Source organism: Pygoscelis adeliae, unplaced genomic scaffold, assembly GCF_000699105.1.
Source record: "Pygoscelis adeliae isolate BGI_AS28 unplaced genomic scaffold, ASM69910v1 Scaffold325, whole genome shotgun sequence".
NCBI lineage: Eukaryota > Metazoa > Chordata > Aves > Sphenisciformes > Spheniscidae > Pygoscelis > Pygoscelis adeliae.
This window is the reverse complement of record NW_008824769.1, coordinates 104,953-116,747: the sequence shown is the minus strand read 5'-3', so window position 1 is coordinate 116,747 and position 11,795 is coordinate 104,953. Positions and strand designations below refer to the sequence as shown.

The window sequence follows — 11,795 nt, the reverse complement described above, 5'->3', positions numbered from 1 at the left end:
TTCACACGGTATTCAACATGTGGATCTATCCCGGATGTCTGCAGGAGCTTAAAGATATTCTCTGTTTTATTCTCTTTTTTTTTTCATTCCTAATGTTCTTAGTGACAACCACCTGTCTTCGTGACAACCACCAAGTACTAAGCTGACACTTGCATGGAACAATATTATAATCACAAGATAGAGTTTCTAAGTGGTAATGGACAAATCAGAGCCCATCACCTTAATGTAAAGAAATGACTGATTTTCCACGTGCATCTCCTTACGGTATTTAGTCTCATAAGGTTCTTCTGCAATGCTTCATAGCTGATCCTTGTCTTCATTACTTCAAATTAGTTAATGTATTGGAAAGTTCTAAAACATTCCCAAGCACTCAGTTTCCATGTGCTTATTAAACATACAGGACAGCATGGCTACCAGCACACACGCCTCCAGAACTACAGTCATCAGCTTCTTCCACTGCGAAAATCTACCAGTTATTCCTACCATCTGCTTATCTTCTAATAATTGTTTATCCAGGAGCCTCCTTCTTATTCCATGTCTTAGTTTCCTTACAAGCCTTTGCTGAGGGACTTAGGCATTTTGGAAATTCAGCTGGACCTACCCAACTGATAGGTTTGTTGATTCCTTCAATCCACTTATTATACTCTGCATTATAGTTTCTACCAACTTACCCCATACAGACTTTACAGCACACTGGTCTGGGCTTTTCTGGATGACTTGGAGCCCGTAGAAAAAATGGTATCACATCAGCCACCTTGCAGTGATTTTAAACAAGAGTTCATATACATAGCTAATAGTTCAGCGATTTCATCCTCCACAACTCTTGGGTGGATACCATCTGATCCCGGTGACCGATAATACTAGTTTTGTCTATCTACATCACCATCTCACCTACAGACATTTCAGCTTGAGACAGATGAAAGCACAAAAATAATTGCATTAATTTTCCTGCTATTGGTTTAGCTGCCCTAAGTGCATCTTTTATGCTTAAATTTTGTATAGGTCCTACAGATTGTCAGGCAAGCTTTCTGCTTCTGATGTGACTGAAAAGAATCTATTATTAGTTACTTTATCATTTGCAAGCTATTTCTGGTTTCCTCTTTTCACTGTGTTTTTAGCTTGTTCCTCTTTTTCTCATTTTACCAAAATTTTTGCTTTTTCAGGATGCTTTCATATACTTTCTTACCCTTATGTTTAGGTATGCTGATATCCTTTTATCATTTTTCAAGTATTTCCTGAGAGGCACATTTGATCTTAATTCCTATGGTAGTGTCCTTAAATACCTTCATGCCACCTGCAAGGATGTTACTGTCACTGTTACAGAGCAGCTTTTCAAAAGCAAGATCTTGAACGAGGTCCTGGAAAAGGCCACGGCCAGCATTGCTTCTCCCCTTCTTGGTCCCCTGTCCAGCAGCTCACTGAAGTGTAATGGATGTAGTTGAAGCTTCCCATAACCACTGCATCTCCTGCCCCTTGATCTCCCTCAGCCCACAAGAAGTTACCGGCCAGTTGAAGGCTCTGCAGTGTCATGTGGACCCAAGATGTTCCACTCGGGTGTCTTCAGCAAGAGAAAGCTATGGCTGGTTTTCTCAGGGAAGAAAGCAACCATGAAAGAGGCAGTCAGCGATGGAGCACGACGACACGGGCTGGCACCAACTCAGGCCACAACTAGGTGCTACTGTCAGAAATGGCACACGGTGATTTCTCAACCAAGAACCTACATAAATTATTTTGATGATCTTTTCAAACATAGGGCTTATAGGACCTGCATGTTGTACAAGTACATGGGATTCGTCCATCACCCAAACAAATCAGGTATCTGCATCTCTCATGGAGGTACATACTTTGTACAAAGTTTACAAACAACAGCTCTTTGTACAGCTGTCTTCCTCTTTAGTGACAAAACATACGTCAGAGCTACTCTGAAGGAGATAACAGAAAGACCAGATGATCACAGAGAAGAATGGAGGAGGGCAAAGTATTGGAGGCAAATGATGCCAGGCAACAGCCTAAACCATTTTGTGCACCAGTAGTGACCAAGAAGACCACATATAGAAAAATAACAAGAATAAACATTGTTCTGAGAAAAAGTAAGATGAAAATGTAAGGGGCAAAGATAAAAGAAAGAAACTTCGGAGAGTAGATGAGTAGAAAAAAGTAGCTTTGGGGAACTATATGACCTGGGGTGTCTTTAAGCTTATATGAATGAGACCAGATGAAATAGAGGGTAATGGGGAGGACAGAGACAGGAGTTTTGTGGCCCTAGGGAAATGTTTAAACAAAAGTCTCTGGCATTGACATCCAGGGATATATGTGCACCCACGGCATGGCTGCAAATGAGGACTACCATTCAAATAAGACATTTATGGAATGAAAGAATAACTGAGGCACAGCACAGCATGACAAGTAGAAGAGGGGGAACTCTTTCTTATCTCTTCAGGATCTTTGTGAGGTTCCACTTATTTTGGAATAAACTGTCTCAGTAAATAGAAGTTATTAAGATAATTTTGCAAGTAACATGATTCAAGACTGAAGCAATAACAGATATACGTATGTCAGCTCTCTTACTACTTTGAAACATAGTCAACATAGGGTTTCTGAAGCTGTATTTCTATGCTGCACGGTGGTCTAAAGAGACTAACTTGCTAAGCACTAACTTCTAATTCAAAGCCACAGGAACTGCCACAGTGCACTCGGTTATTTGACTTTCATATCCTTAAAGTCGTTTCCTATATTTAAATAATGCAAAAGCAATATCAACATTTCACCCAAGCTCCTGCACAAAATTCAACTAATGGAAGAACCAACCTTCTCCATTCACTACCTAGAATATCTCCTCAAGTTGTCTCTTCTCTTCTACCATGTGGCAACGTCCCCAAATCCTTTTTCAGCCACTGTCTTCACTGCACTCGCTTTGCTCTATTATTGGGCTTTTTGGCCTTGGTAAGGAAAATTGCTTCACATCTGTAACAGGACTGGACTGCTATTCATTTTTCATATCTGGATCCAATTCAATCCCAGTGCCTTTCTCTCCAAGTTTCTGCAGTGTATGTATCCCTCCTACAGCGATGCACCGGCAGTCTTGAGCAAATCTACCTAGCTGAACAAAGACCCCATGGAACAACAGTTGCTGAAGTGCTTCAGAAGTAGGAAGTCTACATTCTGTTCTTTCGTGTAATTTTGAACTAGAATTCACATACCATTTGTCAAAACAATAGCAAATTTAATCCCCAAACTGCTTTACTTACATTTGAAATGAACACATATCATAAATGAGTTTGGTACAATAACTTTTCATCTGTTTCATAGAGTTTATGGCCAGAGGAATTAATACAGCTATGTAGTCAGAATTTCTGTATATGACGAACCATTACATTTCTGCCACTATCCTGATACTGAGCACAGTAATATGCATTAGATTAACCCAAATTACTGAGATGGAGAACAAAAGAGAGATCAAAGGGCCACTAATGCCCTTAACTAGCCCCTTTAGGGTTAGGGAAGTGACGAGGTGAGAATACATCTAGGCAGATGATTCATGTCTCAGGCTGCAGAGGAAGAGGATACACACCCAAAATTTCTGATAATTTGAATGGGGTGGCTGCAGGGGGGAAGAGAGTCTTCCACTTAAATCTGGCGATCTGTTCCATCTTGTGCACCCATACAACCTAAGCACTTGTAAAACCATATCCTCTCTACTACTTTTGAACACTGACCCATATGTTTTAGCGCCTTGTTTTGAGGTAAGGCCAATCCCTGATGCTCCTAAAGAAAAGGTGAAAAGGTCCCAAAGGACTCTTGGCCAACTCCCGCCTGACCCGTGCTGGCAGCAAGCCTGAAGCTCCGAAGCATGAGATGTGATTACGATTCCTTAATGCAGACTGAAAGTGCTATGGGCAAATGAAAGGCAGTACAACGCTTCCTGTTCTTTGCAGCCACTGAAATAAGGGAAAAATAAACAGATATTTAAAAAAATAAATCACAGAACTCAAAGACAGAAGAGACCACCACGACCATCCACATGACTTATGCCTACTTTATACCCTCTCCTCCTGTCTATATCTAATCTCAAGACCTAGAATGGAGGGATGCCCAAAAGGGTGATAAAATATGAATGTGCATTGCTCAAGTGTGATATATACCCCTGTACCGAGGTTCAGCTTACAACTCTGCTTTGTTTGCAAACCAGAATTTCATATATTTGACTCTTGGCAATCCCTGTAGCACAGATTTTTATACTGAAGATAGACAGACCCGAAGATCAAACTACGCTACACGTTTTCCATTGCATGCACTTGTTATTTTTTTTCCTTTTAGGTCAAAACTTGTTTGTTTTCAGAGTAAGTAAGACTTTTGGGGAAAGTCCACAGAAAGCTTTTAGGCATGTTTGAGCGCTCTATGTATGGAAAAATAGAGGTATAATATATAAAAATGCATGCCAATTTTTGTTCAAAATAAAGTCTAATACAACAGAGCTCCCTTTGATCATACAAAGTTTGTGACGTTTGTATTATTTCGATAATTCTGAAAGTTTTCATTAAAAATAATGAATTCGTATGCAATTCCATAATCTGCACAAAATGCCTACCAAACCTTTAGTTTTATGGAGGCACAGAACAAAAAGTAATTTCCCTAATGGTTCAGAACCGTTCAGCCCAAAAATCCTGGCTACAGCCAACGGGAATGACTGAGGCCCGTTTCCCTTCTCCTGTAATCTCACCTCTCTGCCAGCTTATCTTTGGGAAATGTCCACTTGCTCCTTGGATATATTCCAGGATGGATGTGCGTGGCCAGAAGTCCTGTGTTGACTGTCACTCACTCCAGCCCTGTTGATTTAGCCTTCTGACCACGTATCTTTGCTCTGCTGCAGTTGGGTTTGTTTCTCCTATTTATGCCTGCCCCCTGTAATTACTTGGGCCTCCAGATCCGTGACCTTTTTAGTGCTGAAAGTCTTCAATTCAGGATGGGTCTACACCTACATGTGTCATAAATAATTCTACTGGGACTATGACCAGCACCAGATGGTGCACTGGGGAGCTGGAAGATTCAGGTTTAAAGTCCTTCAAACTCCTTCTTAAACAGAGCACAGTTTCCCACCACATGTTTTCTGGATCAGGAAAGGAGAAGGCACACCATGCAAAGCTCCGACTCAGCCTCTGCATATGCTCAAGAGAGGGATGGAGGTTCAGAAACAGCCTCTAAGCTCAGTTTTTTCTAGCAGCTAACTCTAGCTGAGACTCCCTACTCTGCGTCTGGATTTTAATGGCTCACCTTTCAGATACACTTAAATCCTATACGAATACTAATACCATACTAATCTACACTGCAGGTTATACTATATACTATGCCAATCCCGTGCTAATACTATATGTCCACTTTTTAAAAGATCTGTTTGGCCCAGATGGTTTCTTGAATACTACCAATGTATTTGTATTGGGTTTCTACTGCCTTTTTGATTCAATGCTTTGTACGTTTCCCAAGACTATTTTCCTGAGCAGTATCTATGTCACATCTGAAGATATTTTTTTTAAGCCATAAGAGCCATTCATCTCACTGTTGCACTTTAGTGCAATTTGCCATTCTAAAGGCTAGTGTCAGAGTTCCACTTTTTGGTACTTAGGCAACGAATTTTATTATGCCGCAGTCAATACAAGTGGCTCAATTATTGCTAGCTTTTGAGTCAGTTCTTGCACATTACTTAACACTAAGTCAAGAATACCTTTCTGTGTACTCTAGTACTAGCTGTTCCAAGAGGCAGAAATTGCTTCTTTGAACTTACTCTTATTGTGCTATCTGACCAGTTTATTCACAGGTAATTTAAGTCCCCATTATCATTTGGTTAGACTTTCCCACTTCTTTGATCTCTGTCAACATTATGCACTCAACATCCTTTTGTTGATCCAGGAGCTAGTAGTATAGAAGACTACTAATATATTTACTTTCTTATGGGTGGGGAGCGTAACCCTCTATAAGCAGTTAAGTAGGTGATTATAATTCTCCAATAGCACTACGTATTGCAACACTGGAAACACTCTCCATTTCCAGGATGATCACGTTGGGTTCACTGCAGCAATTTCAAGGGTTAATTATCATGGCTGTTATGAACACGCACCACGCTTCTTTTCTGAATATATCTATGTTTGGTTTTCAGCTTCTGAACTGTACACAACACCTAAAAAATGATGATTCAGGATCCTCCTCTAATTCTCACTCGCTCCACTCTAAATAGAAGATTGACTGTAAAACAATGTTTTTAAAATAATTTAGTTCTTTGGGGGGGAGAGAAAGAGGATAATCCTTGCTTTGGGGGTTCAGAGCCTTTAGGGAGCTTGTTCTGTGTTCTGAAGGTTTTTTCCTGCAGTCATAATTTAAAACAATGTGCTCAGTGGGTAAATGAAAGTTGGCTTTCTCCTACAACCACCTAACTATGTGACTGCTAAGATTATACGGAAATGTAACAAAGTATTGTGAGACTTGCGATAAAATAATGCATGTTGGGAAAACTGATTATGTACTTTTGCCTGCTAAATAAGAAGAGTGTTCCACTGTCCTACATATCTACATGTTTTTTCTACATGTAGGCACGTAAGGTGATTTGCTTTGCCTTCTATATAGCAAATACAGTAGTTTGAGTTTACCTATCTCTTTTTAAATATCATTGTTTGGGACTTTTCAGAAGAAGTCCAGGCTACTGCAGTAAGTTCAACAGAGATCTAAGCTTCCAGCCATTTGGAAACTGCAAACTAGTTCACAACACTACTTCTCCTGTGTGAAGCAATAGTTAATGCTTAGAGCATGTGCTATCTGAGCAAGCTTGAGCTCTGAACAAGCTTGAAGATGATTTCTGTAACAAGTCTAAGGTGTTGGTTTTTTGACCTATAAAGTCTTAAGTGGCTCTGCGTACTTGAGAAATTCCTCTCCCTTTGCATCATACTGCATCGTGTGGAGTGCCAGAGGTAACACTGCCCGGGTTAAACTGAAAGGGGCGGACGGCAGGCAGGTCCCGGGCAGCTGCCTGGCATCTACTCGCTCACCCACCACTGTTCAGTGACCTGCAAAACTGAAAATCCAGAGATTTCCCAGAAGAACCGGTCACAGGGGCAAGGGGTGTGAGGAAGAATTTGACATTGGGGTTATTTTAATATAGGTAAAGAAGGTATTTTTAAAGTTAGCTTCTAAGAACGTAACACACTATGATCAAAGTCTGTTTCTGTAGATGACCCTAGAGAATATGGCAGGGAGAAAAGAAACCATAAAAACGTTCTGGTAGAAGTACATTTGGTGAGGCTCCACCACTTATGTGCAGGATTTTCTATATTAAATTAAGAATGTATTTCTAAAAATATATTGACCAGAACAGTATGAAGATAATTGTAAGTTAAGGAGAACTTTACTTGAATACAGGGCTAACTCTGCACCACTTATCCTTAAGCAATCTTATTATACCACTGAACTAAGAAAGCATTCCTTTGAAAACAGGACTGGGCCATCCACTCTTCTTTTCCAAGCTAAGCTCTGCCATTTGTATTCTCCTGCGATGGGCATGAGGGCTGACTGCATCTTACAGGCTCTGACATAACCAAGAAGACCTATCCAAAAATGGTGTAAAAATTAGACTTCGTAACTCATTAACTGTAAAGATAATCATGTTATGTACCTAAATCACATATAAAGAACCAATTGTGCAGGTATGTGTGAATAGCCTTAAGTTTATTTATTTATTTATTTATTTAAGAGTTCCAATGACATCAAAGTTAAGCACGTGACCTAACGTTTTTGCATGATTGGGATGTTGACAATCACATGTAAAATGGGATGTCCCAATAAAGCCTAATTCAGGTGTACTTACTATCCGACTATCTAAATGCAAACTAAAAATAGTTCCTCCCATTAATTTCTTACTTATTTTGTACCTTAACAGTTATGGCTCCGTTTCCCATTTTGTCTTTCCAGAGGCAGGAACCCACTGCAGGATCAGGATCCAAACAATTTTAAATGGCATTTTATATTCCGAGTTTCAATATGTAGTGGCAGAATTAGAAACTACACCGTAAGATATACACGAGAGGTCACAGGTACACTTGACTAAGCTTTGCCAGAGCACGGTGCCTGGCACCGGGCAAACATCCTGCTGCAGAAGGCACAGTCTGACCCCCCCGATCCCAACATTGCCATCTGAAACCAGACCCGGATGATTTTCCGCACTGGATTCAGTGGGATAGGGGATAGGAACGATCACCTGCGCACACACAGTGGCGGAATCAAGGCCTAAAAACATATACAGTGCAGGTCAGTATCTGTGTACACAAACTCAACAGATTAGATTAGTGTTTCCCAAACGCTCTCCATTTTGAGGATGATTTTAAAGGACGAAGTCCATTTGTAAATCTGACACTATTCACGGCTTAGTATTCAAAACATCTCGTTTGCGCTGCTGTGACAGCAGGCAATACAAAAATCCCACTTTGTATCACTGGATTTGGTTAAAACATGCACACATCACACAATAGAGGCTATCATCTTCTCATTTCGAAAAGGTCCACACTCTATACTTTGTGCTCAGTTGCAACACCGCTGTAGTTTTTGTAAGGAATAAATATTGACTTTCCTGGACATTGCCTCACGACAGAACAGGACCTTGAGTACATTTGTCTAAGATATTTTTTTAGCCTGGTAATATAATTTTATAGCATAGCTTTCGTTCTGAGTAGTTCAAAAGGCGTGGAAAAACAGGCGTTATAAATGTCACAAATTGCCCATTTTCATTTTCAGACAGGTGACCATGTTCAAAAGCTGGCTCAACTGTATTTCTTCTCTTCTAAGACTATACAAAATTTATTACTTTAATTTAAATTTCCAAGCTACAAATTTAATTAAGATTACAACATACCACATTTGGAAAGTCAAGACTGGAAAAAGCCATGCAAAAATTAAGATTTAATATTAATGCAGGCTATTTTGTCATTTTTTGTTTTCGAGAATAAAGCACGTGACTGCCAAGCAAACTACCAACAGAAACCAAACTACCAACAGGTACACACCAGGTCTCAAGAAACCGAGCTCGAAACTTAGCATATGCAGGAGATGGGTCTGTTCACCGAATAGCTCAGCTCTGTCCCTTAGCAGCATCTGCGCCTCATGGCGAGATGTTCAGACGCTCCCTCCTCAGTAAACGTCAGAAACCAGCATTAATTTCACTTATAAAAATCCATGGTGGTGACACCACAGGAACCACTGTATGGGTGAAATTCAACTTTCAGGTACAGGCCATACACAAGACAACAACTAGCAGGGTCGGTAATTCTGGTGGGCAAAGCCTGGATGTGTTATTTTAGCTGCAACAGAACCCCAGCTATCAGCAGAACTGTGTAGAAAACCTTATGGATTTCACAAAAAAAAAATAATCATGTTTTCTGTCAGATGTTTAGCGTCCCAACATGTGACTCGACACACTCAGCTCTATAACATCAATTAAGATACGCAATCATCTTCATGGGATCAACCGACCACATCCAAAATTCAACATTAATACAAGCACAGCTACAGATCATGACCAAATGAAGAATCAACCATTTGCACGATCCCTTCTGCCTCAAAACAGTGTGCAGGGCTGGGGAGCACGAACACAAAGGAACAAAACACACAGGTGGACAGCTCACGTAAAAAATGCCTCGTTGCTTCGGTTGTAAATCTGCAGTCGGGAAATAAAATCAACTGCGTTGCGCTGGGAGCTGAAGCAGCAAGGAGAGAAAAGGGGGGAAAGCACAGGGACGGGAAGGTAGGGCAGATGGAGTTGGATAAAATAAAGCTGCTCTTACCTGGAGCAGTTTTCCTTCGGCTGGAGTCACCTCAGCAACGTTTGCAAACTCCCCTTCCAGTATGATTGGCTCCACTTTCAGGGGGATCACCCTAATGATGGCTTTCTGCGCCGCCGACCTCTCCGACTCGACCGCCGCCGCCAGCGCCAGCCCTGTATGGCCAAGTCCTGCCTGCAGGGTCGCCATGAGCAGCCAAGGCCAGAGGACAGCCAGCTGCAGCTGGGGGCCAGCACTCATGCTACCAGCTGCAGCAGCGGGCTCCGGCCACACATACCGCTCAGGAACGCGTCCTCACCCTGCGGTGGGCTCCAGCCGTCGGCAAAGCTCGTTGGGTTTCCGAGCGCGCGGTCCCAGCGACAGGGAGGCGGGAGGAAGAGGAGCGAGGGGCTCAGTCACCGCCAGCGCTGCTTACCAGACAACTTCTCCGGTTCTCGCCATCACCGTTTCTCTTCCTTGGTGCCACGTGCTCAAAGGCCGCTGGGAGCTCAAAGGCATATTTCAAACCAACAAACTAAAAAAAATATATCCTAAGTTATGAGTCCCTCCTCCAGCAGATAAATCCAGAAAGATCAGCAAAACAGGTTGCAAGCAAGAGATCAGTTCAGTTATACAGAAACACCGGGGAGCATTAGGAACTCGTCAGTCCCACAGAGATGAGGCACAGGGAGATCTCCCCATGGACGTGGTGTCCTCGTGTCTCCTGCCCAAGAGTTAGGAAGATCCACAGGTTCAGAACATCCATCTCAAATACCCTTGAGAGACACCTCACCTTCTTGCCAGCATTTCCCACAAGATAAGCTCAAGCTCGTCACCTTGAATGTTATCTGCAATTGTCGGTATCCTCCTCAGAAATTATGCAGGAGGTATTTCCTGAATTTATGGTGAAAAGAAAGTTTGCTTCTGTACCGTTCTCTTCCAAATTGAGTTGATCCCTTCCATCCTTCTCATGCCAGAAGTGCTTCATCCAAGTTTGGAGATCGACTTCACTTTTCTCCTAGCAATCCACGTTCAGAGTCTGACTCCAGGTGCAGTTCTCGAGGATAATTAATAAAGCACGGAGCTTCTCTTCATAGTTTCAAGTTCCCAGGAAATAAAAAAGCCCCAAAACACTTTAAAAGTTTAGATACCAAGCCAAACAGGTATCAAGCAAAAAGTTACAGCATATCTGGTTTCTCTCGCGCTATTTCTGTGCACGCCTCAGTTCCTGTATGACCACTTCCAAGCACACATTAAGAAGATCCCGGCTAAAGGCCCCACAAAATAAAACATAAAGTTCCATGGTCTGCCCAAAGGTCACATGAAACGTATCGAGGAGTCTTCATAACTGGGAGAATTTAGACAGAGGATATTTTCAATTAAAACCAAAGTTACAGTGATCACACAGCCATGAAAAGAAAAAGTGATTTTAAAAAAAAACAAGAAAAAAGATCTGCAAACCTGTTAGGCAGTGTGCCTGCTGGAGTCCGCAGGGGCCGGGACAGATGGAAATGCTGCTGTAAATCCTAGGCAAAAGTTATTTCCAGTAGCTTAAGAAAACTGTGTGGGTCTGATGATGTTTGGTTTTGGTCTTTTAAAAAAAAAAATTAAAAATTTGGTGTTTATAATAAAAAAATATTAAAAAAAGAGAAGGAAATCTCTCTTGCGCACATGCAGCAGGCAGGTAGGTGTGAGTGGAGCTCCACAGCCCGAAAGGGAATGCAGCAAGATCAAAGGGAGAAAATTACTGCAGACAGAAAGCTCCTGGGGCAGGCATGGCTGAAAGTGAAGTGTCCGCATGTAATCTACAGACCTGAGAAAGAACCCCAAAACACTTCGGAAAAACTCCTTTAAAATACCAAAGTCTCTCCTCTCGCTACAGCAAACGCAACTATCGGCTCTAAACGCGGGGAGCGCGAAGGAAAATAAAACCTGGAACATCAGCAGCGACCCGGCAGCGAAGCCCGGCAGGCTGCCTGACCATTATCGGGTAGGCAAATC

General features: G+C 41.8%; 1 protein-coding gene across 1 annotated transcript in view; it reads right to left on the bottom strand.

The window, feature by feature from the left end:
• RNF43 (ring finger protein 43) overlaps window positions 1-10,055 on the bottom strand; it is a 58,169-nt gene extending 48,114 nt beyond the window's left edge. Inside the window, exon 1 of the mRNA XM_009323620.1 lies at window positions 9,819-10,055. Coding sequence (XP_009321895.1) covers window positions 9,819-10,055 — 237 coding nt within the window. The remainder of the gene's footprint in view (window positions 1-9,818) is intronic.
• Between the last annotated feature and the right edge of the window lie 1,740 nt (window positions 10,056-11,795).